Source organism: Acanthochromis polyacanthus, chromosome 18 (genome assembly GCF_021347895.1).
Source record: "Acanthochromis polyacanthus isolate Apoly-LR-REF ecotype Palm Island chromosome 18, KAUST_Apoly_ChrSc, whole genome shotgun sequence".
In the NCBI taxonomy this organism is placed as follows: domain Eukaryota; kingdom Metazoa; phylum Chordata; class Actinopteri; family Pomacentridae; genus Acanthochromis; species Acanthochromis polyacanthus.
This window is the reverse complement of record NC_067130.1, coordinates 9190171-9217117: the sequence shown is the minus strand read 5'-3', so window position 1 is coordinate 9217117 and position 26947 is coordinate 9190171. Positions and strand designations below refer to the sequence as shown.

Sequence of the window (26947 nt, the reverse complement as noted above, 5' to 3'; positions counted from 1 at the left end):
TCCCTGAGCCCAGACAGACGTCTGATGCAGTAAAGCAACGCATTCCTTATTATTTTACTATTATTATTTATTGTGGTTCTCAAGGAAAATGTTAGGATCCTGGAAGAAACATTTACTGAGCCAATAAATTCAACAGTTGTTCATTAAAAATGATGTAAGTGGAAGAGCTGGGAAAATCTAGTCGGCATGTCTTGAATCATTCAAGATCTCAACTTTGGTTTTATCGGCTTTTAAAAACAAGATTATCTTCATACATTTATCATTCAAGTACGGGCCGTCCCTCTTGAAGGGTTTTTCCACTGGACCGGGTCAGACCACTTTCACTGCTTCGTGTTTTCTGTGAGGTGAAGATGAGGATGGTACGATGATGAAACATCTCTGCCTCAATTTAAAGGTCACAGCACCTGAGAAAGATCAACTCTAAACTGCTGTAGTTCACACTTATGAGTGAAATTTAACGTGTGAAGTGAGCAACGGAGGCATCACTGAGGTGCAGCAGTTTCATTATGAAACATTTATGTTTTAGGAGTAAAGGTGTTTTTAGTTTAATATTTAAGAGGGTTTTGTGCGGTTAGATCATCAGGCACGAGTGAGTTGAAGCTGCAAAGAATACCCTGCATGCTGTCGAGGGAAAAGGGGTTTATAAGGGTGTCCTTTTCCTGAATCTCACAGAGGTACAACGTTTTAACCCTCCTGTTGTCCTCATTTACGGGCACCAAAAATATTGTTTCCTTGTCTGGAAAAAAAATCCAAAAATTCAGCAAAAAAATTCCACAAATTTCTAAAAATTTGCAAAACCTTCAGGAAGAAAATTTCCATAATTCCTTAGAACTTTTCCTTAAAAGCTTTATTTTTAAAAAAATCCCTCAAATTTGGCAAGAAATTTTTATATTTTCAAAATGTGAGTAAAAATCTTCCAAATAATTTGATGATTTTGGTTGATTATTTTGTGAATGTTCTTAAGAAACATTTTTAATATTCCTTTTTTAACACCAAAAATGTTCAAAATGTAGACATCAGAAGTTTCACTGTGAAAATAGATTTTTTTTTAACATATTTTCAAACTTTAAAACAGGTCAATTTTACCCACAGGACGACACGAGGGTTCAACCACAGCTACAACTGATCTGCTAGTTCTGTCTGCAATTTAGCACAGAGTTTAAATTTTAGGATGAAATGATACATCATGAACAGAATCATTTAGCTTTTATTTCAAGTTGCTCATACACTTCTTGAAGGATTATTTCATTGCACTTCCATAAAATTAGGTGACTTAGAAGACATGGAGCAAATCAATAAGAATACAAGTCAAAGTTGAAGCACTAATGGCTGAGATATTCTGACTTCTTGTCCTCAGAATGAACAATTCCCATAATGCAACAAAGAGCATTTTAAAAAAGTTGTATCTGAAAGACTTCCCTCTGAGTAAAAGAAAAATTGAGCTCGCAGGTTACGTAGCTCACCTTCTGAAGATAAAGATAACATTTTAAACATGCACGTGTACGTTGTTTTCAGGAATGTGGACATGATGTACTGTTCCTTTGCGATATGTTGCTCAAACACAACCACAAATGCACACATATCAACACACATAGCACAACGGAACCGTACATCCTGTCCCCATTTCAAAGCACAAGTGCAACTAACAAGATAACCGAGTTAACAAATCTCCATTTCCTCATGCAGTTCTTTTCTTTGCAGTGGAAAAACGCTTCCAGTCGCTGCTGGTTTGTGGTACGAAATGCATCGTTGTATCGTTTTACAGAAAGCACCTAAAAGCATCACTACAGGAATCACTTACAGGCTCCCACAGGGGAAAATCATCGAGCTGACATGAGGCTATCGAGAAACGGCAACATCATAAGCAGGGTGATAAATGAGTTCTCAGAAACATTTGTGACATTTAGTCTCAAGTAAATAATGCGTATGAGTCAAACAACCAGCGTGTTGTTTATCTATAAAATGTCAGAAAACTGTTTTAAAAAAGAAGCTAAAACCACAAAATGTGCTACATGTCCTTTATTGCAAAATAAAGTTCTACAGGTGGAAGCATTACACTCCAGTAATGTTTTATAATGGCCTTAAATTGTTTAATGATTATATTTAAATGGTAGACTGTCAACATATTATTTATGTTTGGTTACATACATACTCATTTAACATAAAAGGTGGGATGAAGGCAAAAATGTGTTCAGTGTTGCATTAAAACCAAACAAGATAACAATAAACACGCTATTCACACAGAGAGATACTAATCAGAGTTGCTATTTTAGCTCAAACTGACAACATTTAATCTGCTTAACCCTTGTTTTAAAGTTTGAAAATGTGGAATAAATATTATTTCACAGTGAAATTTCTGATGTCCACGTCTTCAGCATTTTTGGGAAATTTTTGAACATTTTTTTGGTGGGAAAAAAAGAATGTTAAAAAAGTTTCTTAAGAACATTCACACAAAAAAATCAACCAAAATCCAGCGAATTTCGCTGGATTTTGGTTGATTTTTTGTGTGAATGTTCTTAAAGAAAATATTAGAAGTTTCACTGATATTTTTACAAATTTTTTGAAAGATTTTATCCATTTTTTGAAAATATTTACAAGAACTTTCTTGCCCAATTTGGGGAATTTTTTTTTTTTTACAATAAAACTTTTAAGGGAAATTTTTAAGGAATTATTGGAATTTTCTTTCTGAAGGTTTTGCAAATTTTCAGAAATTTGGGGAATTTTTTTTGCTGAATTTTCTTCAGACAAGAAAACAGTATTTTTTGGAGGAACACGGGACAGTTAAAAGTATGAGAAGAATCACACAATCCAAAGTAAAGTAAAATAATCATTATAATATTGTATATATTCATATATGTATAACATAAGGGAGATATATTTGATAAAAATATTCATTAGAGGATTAGAAGATAGAGAAGGTCACATTAGAAGAGGTTAAATAATTCCTGACCCCTCGGTTATTACTGTTCCTCCACCATATTCTCCACATCCACATAATGTAGCAACGAATATTAACTATCAGTATTAATATATAGTGCAGATATGTGATAATATTTACTATATATGTATTTAATTAATTATCCTTATTATTTTTATTCTTATTATAAATCTAGAGTTTTGTTTTTGGGTTTTGGTGCAACTTCCACAGATTACACCTCATAAGCCAGTAAGATCTACAATGGCTTTGATAAAAATGGTATCGTCTCTCAGATACGGACTCTTGCCGGCCAGTTTGGCCAGAGGACAGAAGAGAGGGCAGCCGCTGGCGATGTTCATCTCGCTGATCGGCCGCTGGAAGGACGTGGAGGTCACGTCCGGGCGGAAAGCGTCAATGATGTGCTCCCTATTGTTCTGATCCAGCAGCATCAGAGTCACCTGAGGAAACCGAAGAAGAAGAGAACCTGAGCTTCTTTTGTCTTCTACTGTGGTGACTCACACTCATGGAGTATCCGTTCACTTGATCTCCTACCTTCTGGCTGAACGGCCATTTGAGCAGAGCGTCACACTTGCCCCTCATGACGACAAAGAACAGTGAAAGGTGCGTTCCCCGACCCGTCCCGTCCCCGTTCAGATACAGCCTCAGACACATTTTGTAGCCATATTTGCTGGAGTAAAATGCTGGGAAGAAAGGGGGGAGAAAAAAAAAGAGAAAAATCCAGAATGTAAACAGAGCCTAAAATGGCGTCATGTGAGAAAAGGAATGATTAGCAGCACTCCCTAAAGAACAAAAGGGAGTAGGAAACATTAGAATCATAGATCTTTGAGCTCACACACATTCAAATATAAACTTTCACTGTGGTCATAAGACATTCCACGTGTGCAGTCGTGACCTTTAGAACAGATGACGGGCGGTGACTACGTCTTTCTTACCTGGTGAGAACATCGCAGGTGCTCGGCCAGCCACAGCATCCTGCCTACGCCGTGAGAAGTCTGAGATTTTCCACACAAATATTCCGTCGAAAGTGCAGAACTGGAGCTCTCTGACCAGCTGTTCAGTCTCGGAGAGCTGCAAGTCTCTCATAGTCAGCGTCCTCTCCAGCTGTCGCACTTTGTTTGACAGATTTTCAATTTTTTCTTGATCTAAACGATGCTGATGCGAGAAAGCCTCCATTGTGACTGAACTGCGCTCCACTTCCCGGTTAAGGACACACACGATGTTTTCTAAAGCGTTCACCTGCGGGAAAACGGACACAAATAGTACATTTATGTTTTAGTTTAACCCTCTTGTTGTCTTCATTTACAGGCACCAAAAAACTGTTTTCCTGGCTGAAAAAAATCCAAATATTCAGCAAAATTTTTCCCAAATTTCTGAAAATTTGCAAAACCTTCTGGGAAAAAATTCCAATAATTCCTTAAAAGTTTTACTTTCAAAAAAAATTAAATTTGGCAAGAAAATTTTGTAAATATTTTCAAAAAATGAGTAAAAATCTTCCAAAAAATCTTAAAAATATCTCGTGATTACATAAAACTTCTAATATTTTCTTTAAGAACATTCACAAAAAAATCTACTGGATTTTGGTAGATTTTTTGTGAATGTTCTTAAGAAACATTTTTTTAGCATTTATTTTTTTCCACCAAAAAATGTTCAAAAATTTCCCCAAAATGGTGAAAATATGGATATCAGAAGTTTCATCACTGTAAAAATATATTTATTCCACATTTTCAACATTAAAATGGGTCAATTTGTCCCTCAGGAGGACACGAGGGTTAAAAAGTGATGAACAACAGCGGTTAACGAACGGCGTTGAAGCTGTTGAGACCCACCTTTTTTTCCAAACCCACGGGTTGCACGGAGGCTGCAGCTCCGGCTCCCTCCTCAGGAGCTCTGTACAGACCCAGACCAGAGTCCTCCTGCCACTCCCCGGCACCAGCAGCCTCTGCACGAGTCCGAGTCAAAGACAGAACCATCGGCAGCAGCAGACGCAAGTGCTCCATGGTGCTGCCGTGCTCATGGTCGCCGAGCTTCCCGTTCTCTATCTGAGAGGACCAAGAAGAAACACGGCAGAGCTTATTTAACTATTAGAGCCCATTGGAGTCAAACTAAAAACTAGACTCCACTAAAACTGCAGGGAATAAATGCTCCAGGAAATTCTCCAAAAATGCACAATGTTTAACTAGGTTTTTGTTTGTTTTGCATCACTTGACAAATCAGACCAGGTAGTCATCAGGCTGCCATGTTTGTTTTGGTTCAGAAATGGAGGCACTGCCTGGGAAGCAAGATAAAAATGTAACTAATCACTCAGTGAACTATTTTTTTTCTCTAGATTGTTCGAAGATACTTTGGAGATACTAAAAAAACTGTCAAAACAACAGTAGGTCCTTTAAAATAACCTCAATGGTTAATTTTAGTACTTTAGGTCCATATTTTTAGGGTTAATCTGTTGCGCTTATGAAGTGAATTACAGCCAGAACAAGAGAACAATTGTTGCAGATTTATCAATAATTAATGTGAATGGTTGGTCAAGTGATTGTTACGTATACGCAAACTGTATACATTATTTTTGAAAAAATACCATGAAAATTATGGAATAACAGTACTGCCATAATAAAAGCTAAATCTGTTTAAAAATATAAGGAAATAAATGTGTAAATATAAAGAACAGACAAAAAAATAAAATTAAAATTACTTTAAAAATATGGTGCTTTCCTCTTGTCCCTTTGGTTTTGTCAGGTATTGACTACTAACTCCTATACAGAAAGCCCCGCCCATAAGTCATTTGATTGAGAGCTCAGTCCATCAAATAAAAGCAAAGGAAAGGAAAAAAACAAAGGGAAAAGCATAGATAAAATTTACCTTTATATTTCCATATTTTTAAATTAATAAATTTATTTTTTATTTATTCCTCTGTATATTAAACATTTATTTTATAGTTTTTTAACAGATTTGTCTTTTATTTTGGCACTCCTGTGATTCCATAGCACCTGGTTTCAAAAGAACCCATTAAGCAACAAAAAACATTGAAGTTTAAGGAAAAAAAAATCCTATAACCTTTTTTAACCTTCAACATCCTGTCTGTCAGGTATTTAAAGGTGTGGTTTGACAGAATGGCTGGCAAGGTGAGTAAACATCTCCAACTGCCAACTGTCATTGTGACATTTTGATTGATGTGTTTTTCTCATTTCTGACTCTCTCTTGTGGAATGAGAGCCAGAGATAGTACATGAGAATGAGAATCTGAGATAGTACATGAGCACTTTGGTGGGCACAAAAGTGCTCATGTACTACCTCAGATTAGATGAGAAACACTGTAGCATAAGATTCCCAAACATTTCAGTGGCTGCTAATGCACTATGGATGCATCAGTTTAATACCAGTAAAGTGCCCTCCAAAGCATCACAAAGCAACCAGACCACCTCACTGTAGGGAATTTTCCTTTTAATTGTCACCTGACTGTAAATATATTAGTTTGCTGTACATACCACAGATTTACAGCCCACTTCGCTGAACGGACAGGCGCTCTTTGACTTGGCGCAGGACTTGCTATGGTCACTGAACTGAAGATAGAATGGACAAAAGAGAGCTAAGGGTTAGTGGACATGAAAGTGGAAGTGAAGTCAGAAAGAAACTTAATGGTCAAAAAGAAACTCATGCAGCGTTTTATGAAATCTCCTGTAGACAATTTTCACTTTCACTGCTCACTAAGTGGAACTCCCAGAAGATTCTAGCATAATTGCACATTTATTTTCATTTATATGCTCTCTTCATGATACGCAGTTTGTTTAATTTCAGGCATTTTATGGGGTTGGGATTGTGAAACTGTCGAACGTTGTAATTTAAAGCCACTCAAACCGTCACTTAAATTTATATGGGTAAAAGAGTAAAGGGTAAATCTGAGTAACAAACCTTTTCTCTGGGGATTTTTTTCTTGCCACAGTCTTTGCATTGCAGTGGGAACTTCACACAGATTTCTCATGGGCCTTGAAGATAAGATGAGGTAAGATAAAATATCACGTGTCCATTCATGCAAACACAAGCAACAAGTCCTTCACCTGACGTAATCTGTACTGCTTACCTTGATGTCTTTGAAGTTGAATGTCACTTTGCAGTATTTGCAGTTGAGAGTTCTGGCCTCACATTCTCTCTCGTTGTGTCTGTCTTTTTCCGTACGAAGGATGAAGTTTTGGCAGGCCTCGCATTGTATCCTTCAAATTCACAGCGACCTTCGTGCTGAGCCTAAAAAAATAGATAGATCGGTCCTTTAATAATCCTTTGCGGGAAATTACAGCGCCACAGCAGTTTCATAACAGTCATAACACCACACACTTCCATATACAATAAGTTAAAAGACCAACGAATAAATACTAAGAACCATAAAAACAAAAAACAAAAAATGCAGTCATTTTACTGCATTGTAAAATCTGACAGCAGCTGGAATAAAAGACTTTCTGAAGAAAACGGTTTCACTATTATTATCAAACTGTTCGCCCTTTTCATGCAGAGGAGGTGTGTCTGGTATTCATGGCTATTGAAAGACAACATTACAGACCAACAAAAAAGACTGATGTTGACAGTGTAATATAAGTCATAGGTGTGTACCAGCGTCATTGTTTAATTGTACACAGTATTGCATGGGATTTTGTGTTTTGCACAAAAGCAATGACTGAGTCGCAGTTGTGGTACAGGAAGTTCCGACAGCTGCAGCATGCAATAAAAGGTTGTTCTTTTGCTAATGCAACTATCTATTTGATGCATCTCCAACAGATTAAAAAAAACACACATAAACAGGTGGAAGGTAAAAATACGGTAGGTCAATCTGATTATGAAGCAACAAAAACTAAAAGAAGTTTTATGATTTTGTTGTTATCAGAATATTTCAGGTGTTTTTTTTCCCCCCTATAACCCAATTAGGAAAGTACATTCAGAGGATTAATATTTAATTATTTGTACCATGTGATCGTGAAAACACAAACACTATACTAACCACGTGAAATAAAAAGGCTTCCTCAAACATCTGACCTCAAAACAGAAGCGAATATGAACAAAACATGGAAGTTTGGAGAATACAGAAATAATTAAAGAATGAAGAAATGTCAGCAATAAAAATGTGAGGTGAGAGATTTCATTATTGGAAAAACAGGCTGTTTGTGAATAAAGTTTGTTCATCTCAAAAAATCCCAAAAAGAACTAAAAAATATTTTTAAAAATGGCGGGAAACTAAAGCGGCGGAGCTTGACTGTAAGGTGGAGCCTGCTTCCCCGAAAGATAGCTTTCAATATGTCACCCACCAGCGAGCTGGAGCCGCCGACCAAGGCAACCAGGTAGGCTCGTCTGTTTTTCGATTTGACTCATACTTTTCAAACGCACTGCTTCAGAAAATCTTACAACGAATGGGCAAAATAAACGTGAATCATCCTTAGGAGCTTTTTGGTAGTTCCCTGTCCTCACCACACCACTCAGACACGTGTAGCGATTTTTCCGAGCTAACTTTGTTTATGCGGTTAACTCTCTACAACAGGGCGTTTATTTCTAAGCCGTGGTAACTAAGCCAGCGGACCACAGATGTTCGCACAAACAGGTTGGGCATCAAACAAAGAATGGTAAACATTTATTAAGCGCTGCAATATAATAACAGTGCTCTCTCTCGTTGAGCGTAGCATGCTAGCACATGTTCCTCTATTGAGGGAAGTTACATCAGCAAGCAAATAAAATCTGCCATGCAGGCAAAACAACTTGTCGCATCCGCCCTAGGACTGCCTTTACACAAATTTCTTGCTAACACATTTAATTTTTACTATTTCGCTTGAAACACGTCATCTGTACAAGATTATACAGACACAGAGAAAGCAAACTCTTTAGTAAACACATTAACTGGCCAAAAACAGAGATATTTGCAGTAGAAACTAAATGTATTTACAGTAGAAACTAAATGTATTTACAGTAGACACAAAACTGACGCTCATCCAGATACACAAACACTACAACGGAAACAGCTTTGATGATTCTTACGGGGCTTTCCCGTGATCTTAATAACTACTGTCTGTCTTAAAGACGTGCTTCAGACAGTTCCGTGTCTAAACCTGTTCCTGTTTTATTTCCTCTAACTAGTGAGAAGTCATTTTGTTATGAACTACGTGGTCTGCTAACCCTCATGCTAATCTTGACTTAACTGGCTTTTGCTGGTACTTTCCAAAAGAGTTGTTGATAACTGAAGATAGGGGGACTTTCCACCACATTAGGTTTCACTTCCTCTTTCCTCTGTACAGACTGTTCCACATGAGAGTAACATATTGTTCTTCCACAACATGAACCGAAAGCTTCGGGGAAAGACATGACCTAGGAATGCTAAATATGCCAGGATACAGTGTCACATAAATAACAAAGAAATATTTGAGGTCGAGTCACTCTTGTGTAACACTTGATATGGCACAAACAGTCCAGCAGAGAGCACTAATTCCCACATCACAGCAGAAAATTAACTTTATACTTTACCTCATACTCTTTTATAGATCCTGTCCAATTGCAGCCTTGGTTCAAACACCTGGCAGGCAGACTTGCAATTTCTCTGCCTGCTGCATTGTCTGGGAATGCCTAGTGGGGGACAAAAAACAAAGAGCTCCATGAAGTCATGTAATAGCAGAGTGTAGGAGGAGGCATTGTGTGGTGAGGGGAAACCCCCGCCAGACTGTAGTCTTATTTTTTCCATTAAATGGCCGTAGGAGATGGTATTCTGATTACTCCTAAAATAACTACGTGGTCTGAATGATGCATATTTTCATGACTTACCTCATTGCTATTTAGAATGGAAATTGGCTCCTCATATATCTCCTCTTGACGGCAGGCTTCACAAGGCTTTGGGCCAGAGCTACCAAACAAAACAGGTTTGTGATTTGATAGTAAAAGCAGCTGCTCTGCACCAACAGTCAGCAACAATTTCCTGCTGACGGAACAGCTGCTGACCGGTGGATGAATCATTAATCAATGGAAAAGCAGGGAGAGAAGCTTGTACCACTACACAAGTCGAGAAACAGGAGAAATGTATTTGCTTGTGCAAGTTTGAAGACAAATAAATGAACACTACACACACACACATAAACAAAAAGCACGTGTATGTCACAGGGTGGATTCACACGTACAGACACTTGTGGTTTTCACATAGCTCACGTGAAATCCTCTCTCACATGTAATGAAATTCACAAGCACCCAATCACATGTGAAAACACACACATCTCACAGCTGCTTTTTGATGTTTTGCAAATGATTAACAAAATGAGACTCTGCTATGTGCATGTTTTAGTTTAATTTTACTTTTTTATTTGATTTAATGCACGTTTGGTTAAAATGATTTAAATTTCAGTAAAGCTCAACTCTATCCATCACATTATGTTTAATAATTATACTGCCAATGAGTAATTAAACATAATCTGATGCACCAATTAAATTGTCAAGAATAATCATGCAATAATGAACACCAGAGAGTCAGAATTTGGAAAAGAAAACAATGGAGACCTTTAGAATGAGTCAGCAATGGCCACATCCTTGTGATTCACGGACATCAGTGTTAAGAGTCCAGTCATATGAGGGATGAGTCTGCATTTAGTAATGATCTTGAGTGCAAAAAAAATTCCCAGAGACGAGCAGAGACAAGAGTACAGGATATGCTGAAGCATGTCCAGGAAGAGGGGAAGCATTTAGGGGGGAAGGAGGGGGTTTTGCATTTCACACTCTTGTGGGCGGTCTGAGGACCTCCAGTCTACCTGGTGAGCTGCTTGAAGCAGTGAACACAGAAGCGGTGGCCGCACTGAGCCTGGACAGGCTTCCTCAGGACCTGGAGACACTGCTGACATTTGTACTTATTCTCCATGGGCACTGACAGCACACTGAGGGGGATCCCTGGTAAAGAGCTGGTACAGTCCAAAGAGATACGGGCCATCGTTCTCCATCAATCTGGTGCTATATCCTGTGAATGAACACCATACAGAACAACACTTTACTGTGCAGTATGGAACAGACAGTACTTACAACAGAAGCAGTAAATTACTAGCATGCTTAGTCATTTTAAAGATCAGTATGAAAAGCATCTTAAGCCCTTAAGTAAGTAATTGCACCATGAGTATGCAATGCTGATCATTAGTGTGAGGTCAGTGAGGATTGGCTGCTCTCATTAGTCACAGCAAAAAGACGTTGGCATGTTAACCCTTTACTAACCTTTCTTTCCTACAAAAGATTTCAAACAATGTCTCGTCTGTCATTCAAAATAAAGCAGCAATTTTGACTCTGCTTGTACTTGGGTCTGTGAGTGTAAAGGGTTAAAATAATCCATGATCATAATACCACATATGCAAAGAGTACTTGGTTTACATATATTTAAAATATGTAAAACTACAGTGGAGCCTGTGTGCAACTAAAATGTGAATAAAGCTTTTCTTGTTCTTGTTCTGTGAACCCAGTTCATGCAGCATGTTCATAGTTATGCTTTCCAAAACTCCCACCTTAAAGATGAAGAAAGTAAGAAAAGCATAACGTTTTGGGAGGGGTTGTTTTCAGAGTTTTACAAGTCTTGGCCTGCTGATGGAAAAACTGATCGTGATCTGTGCACAGATCTACTGTTGAAAGAAATATCGGGTGATTTACCCAATAATGTAAATATGGTTGCAGATTGAATGGACAGATATAGCATCAGTGCAAACATAGCTTGGCCTACAGCTCTGCTACTTCAAGTTGGCATTTCACGTTGACAGGAAATGGTATCGTGACTTAACACATCTGATGCAGCTTTGCAAACTTGCAAAATCTAACCGGCTAGAAATGTTTTAACTGTTAGCTGTGTCAGTCAAGACTAATGCTGCATATCTAGGGAGCTGGAAGTCCAAACAATACACAACTTTGAAATAAAAAATAAAAAATAATGCAAACTACAACCATGACAAGCAGACACTGTGGTCACCTGTTCTTAAAGCTCAAGAGGTTTCAAAGCATAAAGCTGATGCTGAAAGCACCACCATATGTTCATCTATGTATGATAATTTCATGTAGCTATGACAGATTTTAAAAACCCTCCATCTACGCTGTTATCCAGTGGTTGTGGTATGCTCTTGTTCGTTTTGCTAAATATGGAGTACAACATGATGCACAACTGATCACAGCAGGAAGTGGTCATAAAATGTACAACTTACAGTCAGGTCCTCAGGTATTTGGACAGTGACAGTTTATTCCGAAGAGATGTAATTGAAGATTTTTTGCTTCAATTCAAGCGGTTCAACAAAAACACGCTGCTAGAAATTTCAGGCTATTTTACATAGTCCCTCCATTTTCACAGGCTTAACAGTAATTGTACAAACTAACATAATTATAAGGGTTATTTTTAATGCTTTGTTGCGAATCCTTTGCAGTCAACAACTGCCTGAAGTCTGGAAACCATTGACCAAATGCTTGTTTTCCTTCCTTCCTCTGCCAGACCTTCAGTTGCTGCTTGTTTGTGGGTCTTTTTCCGTTCGGTTTTGTCCTCAGCAAGCGAAAAGCAGTTCACTTGGTTTGCGGCATTTTAAATCATTCCATTTAATTGCTTTGAGGAGTTTTTGGGTTGACTTTGCAGTATATTTTGGGTCCAAGCGTGGGTCTGAACTGAGAAGTGCTGTCCCATCAGTTTAGCACAAAGTGTAATGCAGCTTTATGCAATTCAGAGTTCTATCAGCACTGTCTCATCAGTCACATCCTCAGTACACACCAGGGGCCCAGTATCCATTAGCAAACATGGCCATGAAATAACACCGCCTTCACCATGTTTGACAAAGGATGTGGCCTGCTTTGAATAACGAACTCTTCCTCTCCTCTCTTGGTTTAATCTGACTAAAGAATCTTGATCCAGAACTGGGCAGAACGATTTAGTGGTTTTTCTGGTTTACATATTGTGATAAATCTTCTATAACTACATTCTTGAAGGCTTCTTGATTGTAGATATCTGGTCTTCAATGACTAGGCGACCTCCACGAGAGTGTTTGTGACTTGGCTGGATGGTATAAAAGAGTTTATCTTCACCAAGAAAAAAAAATCTGCAGTCATCCAATGTAGGTGATCTTATACTTCTTTTGGTGCTGCTGAGCCCACCTTCTTTTCAAGAACATGCCAAGCTGTTGCCTTGTTCACTCCTACGTTTCTGCTTGCTCTCTCTCTCTCTGATAGGACTGTTCATTGTTTAGTTTTTTTTTCAAGTTTTTGTCTAGATGATGGCTTCCTTCACTTTGCAGCTTTTGTGATGTATACTGAGAGTTTTAAAGAACAGCAGCCAAGGGTAAATTTAACACCTGGAACCAGCTCCACACTTTCTATCTCGCATATTTATCATGAAATGAAACACGGCACATCTCACCATAAAACTGCTTATCAGCCAAATGTCAAATTACTTTTGAGACTGTAAAAATGAGAGGACTATGTAAAAAAAGGTGTTGTTAATTCCTAATAGTTAGTGCAATATTTATGCTGAAGCCAGAGAACTAAAGCTGAAAATCTACACTTCAGTTCCATCTTGACTGTTTTATTTCAAATTCATTAAGTACATGCACATACGCAAATGTACAAAAATTGTGTTACTGTCCAAGTGTGTTTGTATACCTGCACTTTACTTGAGCAAAAACCTTTAATACAGCAAGTCAAAGATATAGAGGAGGCATAAAGATTAACACTGTGCCGAACTGAAAAAGACGTGTTTAAATGTCAGCAAGTCCCTGTACACTATCGGCCACTTTTTCCTTCAAATTAAACAATACCTTACTTAATAATTAACTTCTCAGAGCAACACTTTAATCAATCTTTTACAGCAGAAAGGTATTTTTGCACCACTTTGTCTTTACAAATAGACCGAAAAACACGTAGTATGGTCTGTTACACAAAAAGCCACCCTGTATAACCAGTTTTCTACTAAAGTGACAGTTCAACAGGACTTTCTACCTATGTCCCATTGTAGCTGACTTATCAGCTTAAAAATGCTTGAGTAGTTGTGCACTTTAACTCCTTAGCAGGCAGCAAATCAATGGAACTATCTAGAGACAAAGTGCAATCCGATTCATACTCAGCAACAATTCCAGTAATCAGTTCCAACTGTCAGCAACTACATCAGTTTCAGTTGCTGAAAGTTAGTCATTGCTATAATAATGCAAATCAGACTTAATGTATGTTGTGGCAATAATTTCACAACCGGCACACAACCAAGGCTGAGGTCATTTGTACAAGAAATTAGCACACTTTGACGCCTTCACAAAAAGTACCTTGTTTAAAATACATCTGCCATCTAAATACATATTCTAGGAGTAATATATATTTATATCATCAAAAACTCCCTTGTGGGTTAAAGAGTGGGAGTGTTTTGTTCCCCTAACCAGCAGATGTCATCATTTACTGACATATTACCTTATGGCTTAAATGTGTCACCTGTCAAAGTGTAAGTGATTTTTACAGCTGCAGAAAATGGAACATTAATGTGTGCATGCATGTCAACATAAAGTTAGCATTACTGTCCCTGCAAAGAATATGTACAGAAAGCAGATTTGTGTATCCTGACATGAAAATACAACATAGGAAATGTTTCTGCGTACTGGCAATACGCTTATAGGCTGAGAGTATGTAACAGTAGTAGTAGTTCATCTGGTCTGTGTAGTTCAAATGCCAAATAGTTTTCAGCACTTTATCTTAGTCTTCAACAACACCCATAAACCACATGTTAGTGCTCGCCAAAATGCAAAATTAACTGTGCAAGTTCAATCCCAGCCTTTACCGTAAATGGGGAAAGATTAACAAGGTTACTTATTTCCACTAGAGTCAGATAAAAATCATGTTTAAAACCCATATAACAATGTTTAGTTACAAAACACAGCACTGCTGCTGCAGGTCATTGACTTTGCTGATGTGGAAAAACATTTAAGTATTGTTTTTAGTAAACTCTTCCTTAATTCCATTTAAGCCTTTTCTCAGACAGGAACTGTTATGTGGGAGAGTAGGATTACAGTAGAACGTCTTGTTTTGTTGGATCAAAACTTAAAAAGAAAGCAGAAATGAAGGCAAATTGAAAGGTTAGGGCCACCCACAGTTTCATGCTGTCTCAACACTGAAACTCAAACAGTCTCATAATTAATAGATTAATAGCTAGACCAATAAAAAAAATGTCTCATGGTTATCACAAGACTAAATATCCATCAATAATGACTGTAAATATTTAACCAAGAAGCAACATAATATTTCATCTAACATTGAAACTTCATGACAATATTCAGTTTAGTTTAATTCATGTAGCTGCACTTTTGCTAATATAACTTTACTGTTTAAATCCCAACTTTTAAGATGACTGCACAAAGCATTTCAAATGTGGTTTCAAATGTATTTTAACTCTTAAATGTTTGTAACTTATTTATACATCAGTCTTGTTGAAGTTCATTGATCTTTTAAAAAATATTTTAAATCTAAGTGTAAATAAATAGTTCAGTTCCATTGCTATGAGAATTAAACTTTAAATGAGTCATTTTCCTTAGAATTTTCTAGAAATATGATGAGTAATAATTATTCTGTTGACTTGTTTCACAATAGATAATTTCTTCGCTTCTAGAAAAAAGGCGGGAAGCCCATCAATGGTTTAATTTGATGAAAGTAAGGTACATCTAACAGATCACTACATGCCTCATGTGATGACTAATAAGTAATACGTATTGCCACACTCTGAAAACTCCATGTGTTGTAATTTCATTCATTTCACACGTCAACTTTAAACCTAGCTTAGGGAATCAGTCCTTAATTCATACAAGTAGCAGAATAAAAGCAAACTGATGTTTACCTCATAAAACTCTGAGAGGGTAGCAAATACAAATCCACTCAAAACAATCTTTAGATCAGGCTGTCTGATGTAGAGAACATGCAGGTTCTCTTTGTCAGAAAACAGACCTAGATAAAATGCGAGAAACAAGAAGTAAAGTCACAAAAAAGCTGAAGTCTGGACATTGTGCTATGATAAAACAAATGACCTTTGTTCCACAGTCATCCACACTGTAATTTATACCAGTGAAAGAAATAGCACCAACACCAACAACAGTTGCGATCAAAGCACCCTCTACAAGCACCTACAATACAACCAAACTCTTGCTTTTAGTCTCTTTATACCAAACAAATGTCCCAGCTGTTCAAAGTCTGAAAAACATCCTGTGTGCTGCCTGCTGCTAGTGTGCTCGCCCTCACTGTTCGCCATGTTGTCCAGTATTTCTATTATATTCAAGTTCGAAGCTTCCAGTCTCTCTCTGGGCCTTTCTGTGACTCTCAGGTACTGCAACCAGCAAAAATGATCTTACTTACCGAATATACAGGGAGTGCCTTGTTTCGTCTTATAATCGCGTATCTTAATACCCCGGTATATCTGGGTAGTTAGAGTTACACCCTCAATCCACGTCAGCACACTGGAGCTCTATAAAAGTTACAGCCAGTACCCAGATCATCAGTATGAGCTGTAAATACAGAGATTAAGCGTTACCTCGTTGGCTGTTATGCTTATATGGTAACAGATAACTTCTTTACGAGTCATTTTTATTCCTTTCTGCGTTTGTGTTAGTGGTTACAAGCGAGCAGTGGTGTGACAGAGCAGTTGCACTTTTATTTATGGTTTATGAGAGTAACTACGCAACTTTAAAATAGCTAATGCTAAGGTGTTTGCGCATTTCTGTTTACATACTGGAAATGGTGGGTTAATTACTCAGTTAGCCGACTGCTGACTTAGTCGTCTACCAAGGAGAAACTAGCTAACTAACCTTGGCGTCTCGGCGGAGTCCCCGTAAGGAAAACCGAAACTCTCGTTACTACACGAAAACAGAAGGACAACTCGCCCTTTAGTTGTGTTTACAACCGTCACTGTAGACGCACTTGATTTTAAACGAAGGGACAGCTAGCGGAGGCGGAATCTTCTGTTTGTCGCCCATCCCCGTGCTGGGGACGGGCTGCACCAAAGTAGTAAGCGAATGCACCACTGACGCATGCGCAGTAGAGTTGACAATGTGGCTACGCATTCAACGGTTAAACCAGTGGCGTTTCGTTTTAACCTCAAAAGGTATGAATTTCTGTAATGGTGTACTCACCAATATTACTGCTTAAAAATATTTAATACATATGTGTTAGTTAATTCAATGCACAAGTAAAGTAATGCCGGAGCATAGCTGTTCGCATGGTCCAGACAAACACAAACAGGCGACTGACTTTTAGCTAACAGCGTAAACAGCTACAGTCACGAAAGTATCATTAACGCTAATTCTGTTAGCATCACATCATTTTGGTCTTGTTTTCCCGAACGTGCAACAGAAAAAATGTGATTTAACTTTGGCTGACCCGAGCGAATACACTGGTGTAGCTCGCACACCTTAGCTGTCATCTGTTCTCTAAAAAGTAATTTAAAATTTAAGGTGTCTTTGGTTCATGAATGATAATAATTTACTGTCACCTGACTTTATGTAATATTCACTTTACGGTTGTTGGCTTTCAATACTCTGATTGGATTTTTTGTCCCCAAACAGTTTGAAATAACGTACATGAAATCCTGACATGTCACTAACCACTAAGGAGAAATAAAAATAATTAAATTAACTATAAATTGTACCATTCAAAGCACATATTTAGATGCTTCCCACATAGACAAATGCTGATATTGTGGCCTCTTTCTTTCAATCATGAGCACATATTACTCCAGTCTTTGTCCAAGGTCATGCACAGTAGATCCTGTTATAGCAATATCTGTTTTAATAATTCATTCTGCAGAGGATAACATTTCAGCATTGATTTAACCCATTGGTGACAAGCTGGTAAATTAGAGCAGTGAAATGAATATCTTCTACTGGTTTCTAATCAGGCTGAACAATTTGGGAAAAATATCTGAATGCAAATCTTCTTACAGACGGTGTGATTTGTAATATATTTGAAAGTCACCCTTCAGTTTAATATTTGTTGTCTGTCAGATTTAAAACATATAATGGATCTTTACTGACAGAGACAACATCTAAATATCTTCCAATGCAAGCATGACAACTTGAAAATACAAATTATTTCCTAAATCTATTTAATATGTTTTTATAAATTGCATAGGTGATAGAACAATTATCACAAAAGCTGTGACAGTGTGAACTTTTTATATAAATAATGTAATAATAATGAGGATAGTAATGATACATAAAATGATCCCAGTAAGAAAAAAACAGAACCTTTTTAGGAGCTGTGACAGTGAAATATTATTATTGTTGTTCTCATTCTACAGTCAATTTAAAGTTATAATAATAATAAATCAAAAAACCTTGGGTCAGACATTCTGTAAGTTGCAGCCTTTGCAATTTTGATTTTAAATTGATTAATTTGCTCGGCCCTAATGTACACTGCAGCCTGACAAAGCAAATGGTAGTTTTTTAATTTAAGGTTTTTGCAACAGTGCATGTCATTAACAGCAAGCTTCTGAATTTAGGCAATGAAACAAATGTCTGGTCCTAATTTCTTAGACTGCTCCACCTCTGTCTCAGCAGTATGTGTCCCCCAGCTCCACACTAGTAGCACTGAACCTGCATCCAGCAGCTGTGATGGCCTTTATCCTGGACACATCCACACCACCCCCATTCAGAAAGCCTTGTTGGCTGTTGGGTCAGGGGTGGCAGCACTACGTGACCCCTACAGACATGGTGAGACACTCAAATCATCATCAGAGTTCAGGCTGCATTTCCAGCTATAGTTTGCACTGGTTTTTCTTTCTTTTTAGTTGTTTTCCTTTCTGACTTTTACTTGAAAGTGCTTGTTATGAGGCACAGTGGTTCAGACACATACTGTACATATACACTCAGAATCAGAATCAACTTTAGCTGCCAAGTACGTCCACAACATACAAGCACTTTATTTTGGCTGTTGGTGTCACCCTAGGAATATAGAAAGAGAATAATAAAAAATAAGAAACTATAGAAATAAAAAGAAGAACAGGAAGGAACAAAATGGTAGTAATAAAATTAAATGTAACACAATATATACAGATATTTACAAGCTAGAAAGGAATAGTGCAAGGTGATAATTGCATGATGCAGTGCAAAAAGCAGAGAATGCTGTTCATAGTGCAAAAAGTACCATGTATATCCATTGGAATACAGCCACTTGTGATCAAAATCTGTTCAAAAATTGCATTTCGCGCTGTTGGATCTTGAGAAGGTTCTAAGTAGAGCTTCAGAATGCAAAAATAAGAAATGGGAGCAAGAGAAAAAAAATTGAGTGAGCAATTTATTGAAAACTGCATTTAAACTGAAATAGGCTGTTCATCAGCTGATCAAAAGTTTAAGACCATAGCTTAAATAAACACACAAAAAAAAAAAAAACTGAAAAGCCCCTTATAACTGAAATACAAGTATCAAAAAGAGCTCAGTAATGAGTAGCTCCACTGTTCTTGTGGACCACTTCAAAAAGTCCCTTGGGCATGCTTGATATGAGTGTTTCCAGGAGGCTGGTGGGAGTGTTGCTCCAAGTCGTGAAGATGGCTTCATGAAGGACTTTCACTGTCTGGAGCTGATGTCCATTTCTGTAGACTTCCCTTGCCATCCATCCCTAAATGTTCTCAATTTGATTTAGATCAAGAGAACACACAGGATAGTCCAAAAGAGTGATATTATTCTCCTAAAAGAAGTCCATTGTCAGGTGGGTGTTGTGAACTGCAGCGTTGTCCTGTTGAAAGACCCAGTTATTACCATACAGACGAGGACATCGGTCATGAGGGATGCCCGCTCTAACATCTCCACACAGCCAGCTGCTGTTTGATGCCCTGCACAACCTGAAGCTCCATTGTTCCACTGAAGAAAAAAAAACACCTTAGATCATGATGGAGCCACAGAGAAAACATCTCCTGTGGGATCTCCAGTAATGTTGGAAGCCATCAGGACTGTCAAGGTTAATTATTATTTTTTTGATCAGAGAATAAAACTTTTTTCCACCTTTCAACGTCCCATGTTTGGTGCTCCTTTCAAAGTCCAAACGGGCAATTTTGTGGCATTGAAGATATGTGGACGTTTAAGTTTTTTGTTTTTTAAAAGCCCTTTCCTTGCATGTACTGTCTGATGGTTACTGGGCTGCAGTCAGCACCAGTAATGACTTTAATTTAGGCTGAGGATTTGTCTGTGTCTTGACGGACAGCCCGATGGATCCTTCAGCTCAGCGCGCGGTGAAATTTGTTTATTCACCTCAACAATCCCACTATGTTTAAAGACAGAAAGTTTTTTCACCTTTGCCATCAGGAGGTCGTGACAGTGTGAACCTGACAGGGAATAACATGGAATTCAAATTTATGCACAGATTTTGACTTTTAAAAGCTGTAATCTTAAACTTTTGATCAGCTGACAAAAGCATGTTTGAGTCAAAATGCAGTTTTCAATAAATTACTTGCTCAAAAGAAATTTCTCAGTTCCATTCCTTCTTCTTGCATTTTGAACCTTCTTAATATCCAACAGTGCAAAATGTAAATTGTTGCAATTTTTCAGCTTGTCTTAAGATTTTGAACGGGAGTGTATCCCTGGCGCAGCTGATCCCACCCATTCGTCAGCATATCCTGTCTGTTTCTCAACAAAAAAATAAATAAAAAATCTTCCTGTGAACAGAATTGTAGAGCTGCTTAGCCAAGTAAACTACACAGTAACATACGGTATCTGTCTTCATCGTGATGCTTTTGCAAACTACTTTTATAAAAGCAGCTAAGTTTATCAGTCGGATTTAATCAAAAACAGTAAAACTAATTTAAATATCTCATGCTGTCTGTAGTTTGTTTTGAACAAATGGAGAAAAACTCTTATAACAAGGTCCACAGTTTTTCCTGAGTTTTGGCCTCCTGAACAGACGGAGCTCTGATACTCTAAAATACAAAACATAAAATTAGTGAGTGAAACTGTAACAGAAACATACTGGGTCAAACTGCTATTTCCAAGTCAAAAATGAGCTAATGACTGTGATGGAAACATTCTGGCAGGAAATCGTTTATAGTATTAGATTACACTGAAGTCTTCATGGGGCATTTTCAGCATGTTACTGCTTTACATCATTCATCTGTACTGTATCTGCAGAACAAGTATGTTCATTAGTCAGTCTGTAACTGATACTTGTGTATCAGCAAGGCTGTAACCTTGGCATGCCTTTAGCGGAGGGGAACATTTCATCTTGTTTGTCTTTAGAAAAATGGTACATCTTCATTGGGGACTGTACCTGAGGTTACTCATTCTCAGGGTTTTATTCTCTGGAGACTAATGTTTCATGACTCAGAGTGTTTTCGAACCAGAAATGAGAATAAATACAAAGTGAGACTGTATGTAAGTAACTTAGAAACTCTCATGGAGGAAGTGAGTACCGACACCTGTCAGCTGACATTTAGTCACAGGTTTAGATTACAGGTGTGTCGATAAACCTTCCCCTGGCTTCCCGTACTTGGTATCGGTCCCTGCCCAGAAATGGATCCCACAATTTTATAATGCCTTTTTCATTACACCAGTTAACACGCAACTCTTTCCAATCCATTTCCTCAATCTGTTGACCAGACTGGTTAGAAATGCTTCTTTTCCAAGCTCAAACCGAGATCACTCTGATTTGATTGGTTTTAGACACGCAGACGTTTCCTCAGACTTGAAAAATTCTTTAAAGCCACAGAACACCCTGAACAGCTGTTTTCATCATCTGACTGGTTCTCCCCATGATGAGTAAACAGAAGCGAAGTGAATTACAGTAAAGAAGCAGATTGAAGCTTTACTGTAAATCAAATATCTACATGAATTGAACTAAGCTGTACTTGACCTAACAATATTAGAAATGCAACAATTTTGAGAATCTACAAGTGACATTTAGCAGCAACAAAAAGGTTTGGAAGATGTCTTTACTGTACAATTACTATCTTTTCATTCTATGAAACTCTCTCTGTATTTTACAGACATGGTTGCGGTGCTCGGAGAGGCGACAGGACACTTTGCTCTCATAAATCTCAGGGACAAGATGAAAAATGACCCTGAAGGATACACTATTTTAACGTACGGTAGTCTACTTTTAATTTAGACGCTCTCTGATTTTTCAAAATACATTTTCTCTTATGCGAAGGAATCTTATATGAACTGTTGTTGCAGTGAAAGGCCGAGGATCCGGCTGTCGACTATCGATGTAGCTAACATGGCCTCGCTGCCTGAAGGCTCTTTTGGGAGAGAATACATCCGTTTTCTGGATGACAATGTGAGTGTCTGCTTGAGTTTTCTGAGACACCACACAAAGAACATTTGCAACCTGTTTTACATTACCAAGCTCTCTAACCAAATTTGCTCCCTTTGCACTCACTACTTTCCTGTTTTGCGATCTTTTTGCTCAGCACGTGACCCCTGACTCAAGGGCAGATGTGAAGTTTGTGGATGACGAGGAGTTAGCCTACGTCATGCTAAGATACAGAGAGGTCCACGATTTGATGCACACCTTACTGGGCATGCCCACCAACATGCTGGGTAGGTCAGGCTTTAAGTAGTCTGAAAACGCTACCTTTTCCTGCCAAAATTTGGCATTTTTTTAAAGCCAAATTATCTTAATTGAAAGGAACTCTCGGACCAGGCATTGAGCTTTATAAGTCTCGAACATTGTTAGTTTAGTGGTACAAAGACTGCAGATGAAACAGTTAAAGTCTCACCAGAACTTGATTGTTCCTCTTGTCTGTCTGTCTTTACTGTCTGCATTTCAGAGCCCTTTCCTATAAAATGTTAATCTAAGATTTGAGTTTTGCTCTCAGTGTATCTATATTCTGTAACACAATGAACTGGCCAAGAAGTTTGAGGTGCGACTTTCAGCACAGATGTTATTAAATTGTTGACTGATTTCTGCTTCTTTCTTCTCATTTCATCATGAATTTGCATGACTCTTTCTTTCTGTCTTGCACCTTCCTACTGCTTTCAGGTGAAGTGGCGGTAAAATGGTTTGAAGCTGCTCAGACGGGGCTTCCCATGTGTGCTTTTGGAGCCGTCTTGGGGCCCCTTCGGCTGAATGCAAGGTACAACACTGGCAGTTTTAGCACATTGCGAATGGTACACCACAGCTCAGTATTGCATCACCGACACATTTAGTGAGTTCTGTAGCAGTATGATGAAAATTGAGGTTAGTTAGAATGTGAGTGACTCGTTAAAATGTTGCTAACATTTCTGTGAAACCAAAACCGACACATTCAAATGTGTTCTGTGTTTGTCAGAGCAACAGTCTAAATTCAATAAGATTCAGAACAGTACCATAGGTGGTTAAAAAAAATCTCCAATCCAGTGAGGAATTTGCATTGTGCTCAAAAATGACTGCCGAATAATTCTGTCAGTCAATCAGGGCTTTCCTTTTGGGGGTTTTTATGTCCTGAGTTTTGCATCTTCACTATTCATGTCCAGAATAAGTGGCTGTTAAAAAAAACAACAAAAAAACAACTCAACCAATCTAATAAAAGTGGTCCAACTTATGGAAATTTTGTCTGCTCAGACCCACTGTAAGCGTCCACAAAGCTATAAAGGTTACAAGAGCAGTGGTGTTTGCAAGCGTGAAGTATGTATGTGCCCATTTACTGTGCATATGGAACTAGACAGTTGTATAACTGGAACGTTGATGTGTCCACAGCTGTCAGAGAATAATTTTGTATCTGCAACAAATTATTACAATCCCATTGTAAACATTCACAGCAAAAGTTCATCTAGTTCTTGTGTGGTGTCAGAATAACAATGTCGCTCTTCATAATCAATTAAAAGAAAAGAAATAATGTCCATTGTTAGACAAAATGAGGCTCAGTTTCACAATTATAACCACCTTTAATTCAGAGATGTGTGGGTGTATGAGGAAACACTCCACCAACGGTTTGAATACCTATGAACTGTTTCTTTACGTGTAAATCATTAAAACTTCCTCGTTCCTTAACTGAACTTGGTGTGCTTTTGAGGAACTGGGTTGTGCCACGTTTATTGGAAATCAAACAGGCAGGATTCCCCATCCATGGATTTATGGTGCTCACATTTTATTTTCTTGCGTCGCCGTCTTCCAGCCGCTTACAGACTCTGGTCACGTCTTTGGGTCCTTGGGCTCTGAGGAACGGTCTGCGCGCTCGCTTTGTCCTCAACATCTTCTATGAGCGACGATGGGAGCAGAGCCTGGAAGACCTCCGACAAGAGCTCAACATTGAGCCGCCTCCTGTGATTCTCAGTGCTGCCAACAAGACGAGCACCTGAAAAGAAGCCAAATAATAAAATGACTGGTTCGAGAATCGTTGGACAGAAGACTTGTGGACAGTCCAGAAACATTTGTAGTGTGAAGTGTGTACTTGCTGAGGAGGAAATGGGGAAATTTCACCATTGGCAAAGCTTGACTTGTCCCTGATTGCATCCTAAATTTATGATGCTGCTGGACGGCAGGTCTAATTTAAGCTCAGTTTCACTCTGCTGTTCAGTATCTGACGCGTATAATTGTATTAATGACAAAAATAAATGTAAAATTGAAATAAATAAGGACTAACTAGTTCCTATAATCAGCTTGGACAGTGCTGATGTTAATGCAGTGTCCCTTCATTTATGCCAATGTTTGGCTAAATGTTGAAGTGGTGTTTTGTGACAATTTAAAAAATTTAATCCAGCTGTGAAATTATTGAGAAACCACATGAGGTGCACCACTGCTGCATGTGTTGACCTTTTGACCGTACAGTACAACGGCCTCTTTTGTACTGTAATAATGATGTCAGCAGGAAGTACAATTCAGTTCAGTGGTAGAAGATGAACAAATCCAAAAAATAACCTTCTGGTTTTTCTCATTAAAAGCACTTTTCTGGTGAAAACCAATTTCAGTGGTATCACAAGTTGTTTTTTGTTTGTTTTAAATGTCTAGATAATTTATTTAATTGCTCAGCTAAAGAAAATATTCTATTTCTTAAACTTCAATGCTATGGAAACAAGACACAGGACTGACTTTACTCGCATTGTTTTATGGATGTGATGGATACATGTGAAAAGTGAACCCGTGATGGTGCGTTTACTGCAGATTGAGGAGTAGAAACCTCTTCATTTTCACATACAGGCAGTTAAAATGTCAACATAATTTTAAGTTCTTTTTACACTAAATCTCATTTCATGTACCCTAGTTAGAAATCTGAATGGCTTTTAGAGAAAGATGTTTTTATAGAAACTATATGACACTTGCATCAATTGCTCCATCTCAGGAAATCCACATTTTGTGTGTTGATTTGTAACTTTAATGTCCATTAATTTCACATCCTCAGTGTTTAATTGACAGCATTTCCATACAAGGTGCACAGGGGATAAAAAAAACAGAAAAATAAAATGTTAAAGTTTTTCATTAATGGCTCAAAACCTTATTTATATATTACCAACATGAATCCATGAAGTCACAGTTTAATTAAATTAGTCTCCATGTTTGTTTTTTTCTGGTTTTGCCTGAATGCCTGCTATGTTCTCCTCACATGTCCTCGATCTGCTTTCAGAGGAACAAAATGTTCCAGGTCACTTTGCACTTCTCATTATTAGTTTGTTGCTTTCAGTTTAGAGTTCCCAAATTCTCACTTCGGCCTAAAAATGAGTGTCATGTTAAAGCTAAATATCAGTTCTATTTTGCCTAAAACTATGTGAGAAAATTACTCAAACTCACAAACACTCATATATACGCTTATTTTAAGGGTTTTGAGATTTATTTTCTTTGACAGTAGAGTTCTGTAACTGTCTGTGGTCCTGGAGTGACTTTTCACTTTCCAGTTACTGAGAAGCAGGTACTTTCATGTCTCATGTGAAGATTGCTTGACATTGCTGCCCTCTAGTGGTTTCCATCAAATGTCCTGACACGTAAGACCTTCCTGGACTGCCTCATCATCAGATTAACTGAGAAATTCATTCATGGCTAAAAACTGGCCATGTGGAAATCATCTGATCACTTCTTCAGCCTCTAAAACAGTCCATCCTCTGTGCAATAATGTTCGCTATTTAGTTCATTAGAGTCATTTTCTAGACATCGGTGATGCAGTTCCACTGGAAGAGCGTTTCAGTTCCAGTTTTTAATACAATTCATGCTCTGTGCAATGTTTCTGATTTAAGAAACAGTAACTGTCTTACAGTGTTTACCAAAACTCTAGTCTCATTCAGCTGGCACATCTGCCCATAGACTGAAACTGTACTTTACTATACGACTGTCAGCTGCTACATGCCAAACAAAGAAAAGTCATGGGTCAATATATAATTGAGGGACTTTTGAAGTCCATGGGATGTATCTTTCATACATTTATTAAAAGTAAAAAAAGTTTTTTATGATAATGGCTTTACAAAATCCATATTTATCATGGAAACAATCACTTATTAATAAAAATGACTGGCTATCACAAAAATGTCAACTAAATAACCGTCCCAATTTAGTAACAACCACCTTCTAATTAGCTAAACAATAATAAAATAAACTTATTAAAAAAGTTTTTTATTAAGTTGAGATAATCATGACATGCTTCTTTTTTTGGCAATATATCAAATTTTATATGGAAATTAACTGTTCAACTAAGTTATCCATTACAAAAACGCCTCTCAAGGAAGTGTGTTAATTCCAGATCACATGACCTGCTCCACATGATGTCATTTCCTCCTGAAGAAAAGACTGGAAGACTCCAAGGCTTTCTGAGTTATTTAACATAAAGTAGTGTGTGAGTCAAGTGTGGATTTTTGGCATGTCAACATTTTTACAATATATTTATAAATAAATTTTACTCAATTGTATATATCATATTTCTAAGAATCTTTCTGTAAAAAAATGCTATGTGGTGTTTGGTTGTAGGCGGCCATGTTGATTTTAGACCTGAAAACAGCAAAAATGTCAACTATGATACTAAAAGTCCTGGAATTATACATTGATCCTGCTGTTATTAAACTCAGAATTCGTCATCTCTGAGAACATTTACAGGAATTTATGGAGTAATAAACTGCATATAGCCGAGTCAGGGAAATTAAAGTCAATT

General features: G+C 37.7%; 2 protein-coding genes across 4 annotated transcripts; one reads left to right on the top strand and one right to left on the bottom strand.

The window, feature by feature from the left end:
• Positions 1-1189: 1189 nt before the first annotated feature.
• traf2b (Tnf receptor-associated factor 2b) lies at positions 1190-10879 on the bottom strand. Its single transcript, XM_051938299.1, is given in 11 exon segments — positions 1190-3375; positions 3470-3618; positions 3871-4174; positions 4765-4977; positions 6420-6494; positions 6844-6917; positions 7006-7146; positions 7149-7173; positions 9430-9528; positions 9724-9802; positions 10695-10879. Coding segments are annotated over 11 exon segments (1554 nt in total). The 5' UTR covers positions 10871-10879; the 3' UTR covers positions 1190-3156.
• Positions 10880-16732: 5853 nt separating this feature from the next.
• coq4 (coenzyme Q4 homolog (S. cerevisiae)) lies at positions 16733-24779 on the top strand. 3 transcript variants are annotated; one of them, XM_022197987.2, is made up of 7 exons: positions 16733-17014; positions 18444-18620; positions 21881-21977; positions 22071-22173; positions 22307-22436; positions 22879-22972; positions 23993-24779. In XM_022197987.2, the coding sequence occupies exons 1-7, from the start codon at positions 16960-16962 to the stop codon at positions 24174-24176; spliced, it is 840 nt and encodes a 279-aa protein (XP_022053679.1). In that variant the 5' UTR covers positions 16733-16959; the 3' UTR covers positions 24177-24779. The 3 variants fall into 3 exon arrangements, with proteins under 3 accessions (XP_022053679.1, XP_022053680.1, XP_022053681.1); XM_022197988.2 differs by having other exon boundaries at positions 16734-17014; positions 18465-18620; XM_022197989.2 differs by having other exon boundaries at positions 16738-17014; positions 18468-18620.
• The last annotated feature ends 2168 nt before the right edge of the window (positions 24780-26947 follow it).

Excerpts from the sequence above, each read along its gene's own strand:
- coq4 (XM_022197987.2), top strand. The coding sequence starts at position 16,960 with ATGTGGCTACGCATTCAACGGTTAAACCAGTGGCGTTTCGTTTTAACC. Across the intron at positions 17,015-18,443 it reads TTTCGTTTTAACCTCAAAAG|ACTGCTCCACCTCTGTCTCA; the intron begins GTATGAATTTCT and ends CTAATTTCTTAG. Across the intron at positions 18,621-21,880 it reads ACGTGACCCCTACAGACATG|ACATGGTTGCGGTGCTCGGA; the intron begins GTGAGACACTCA and ends TGTATTTTACAG.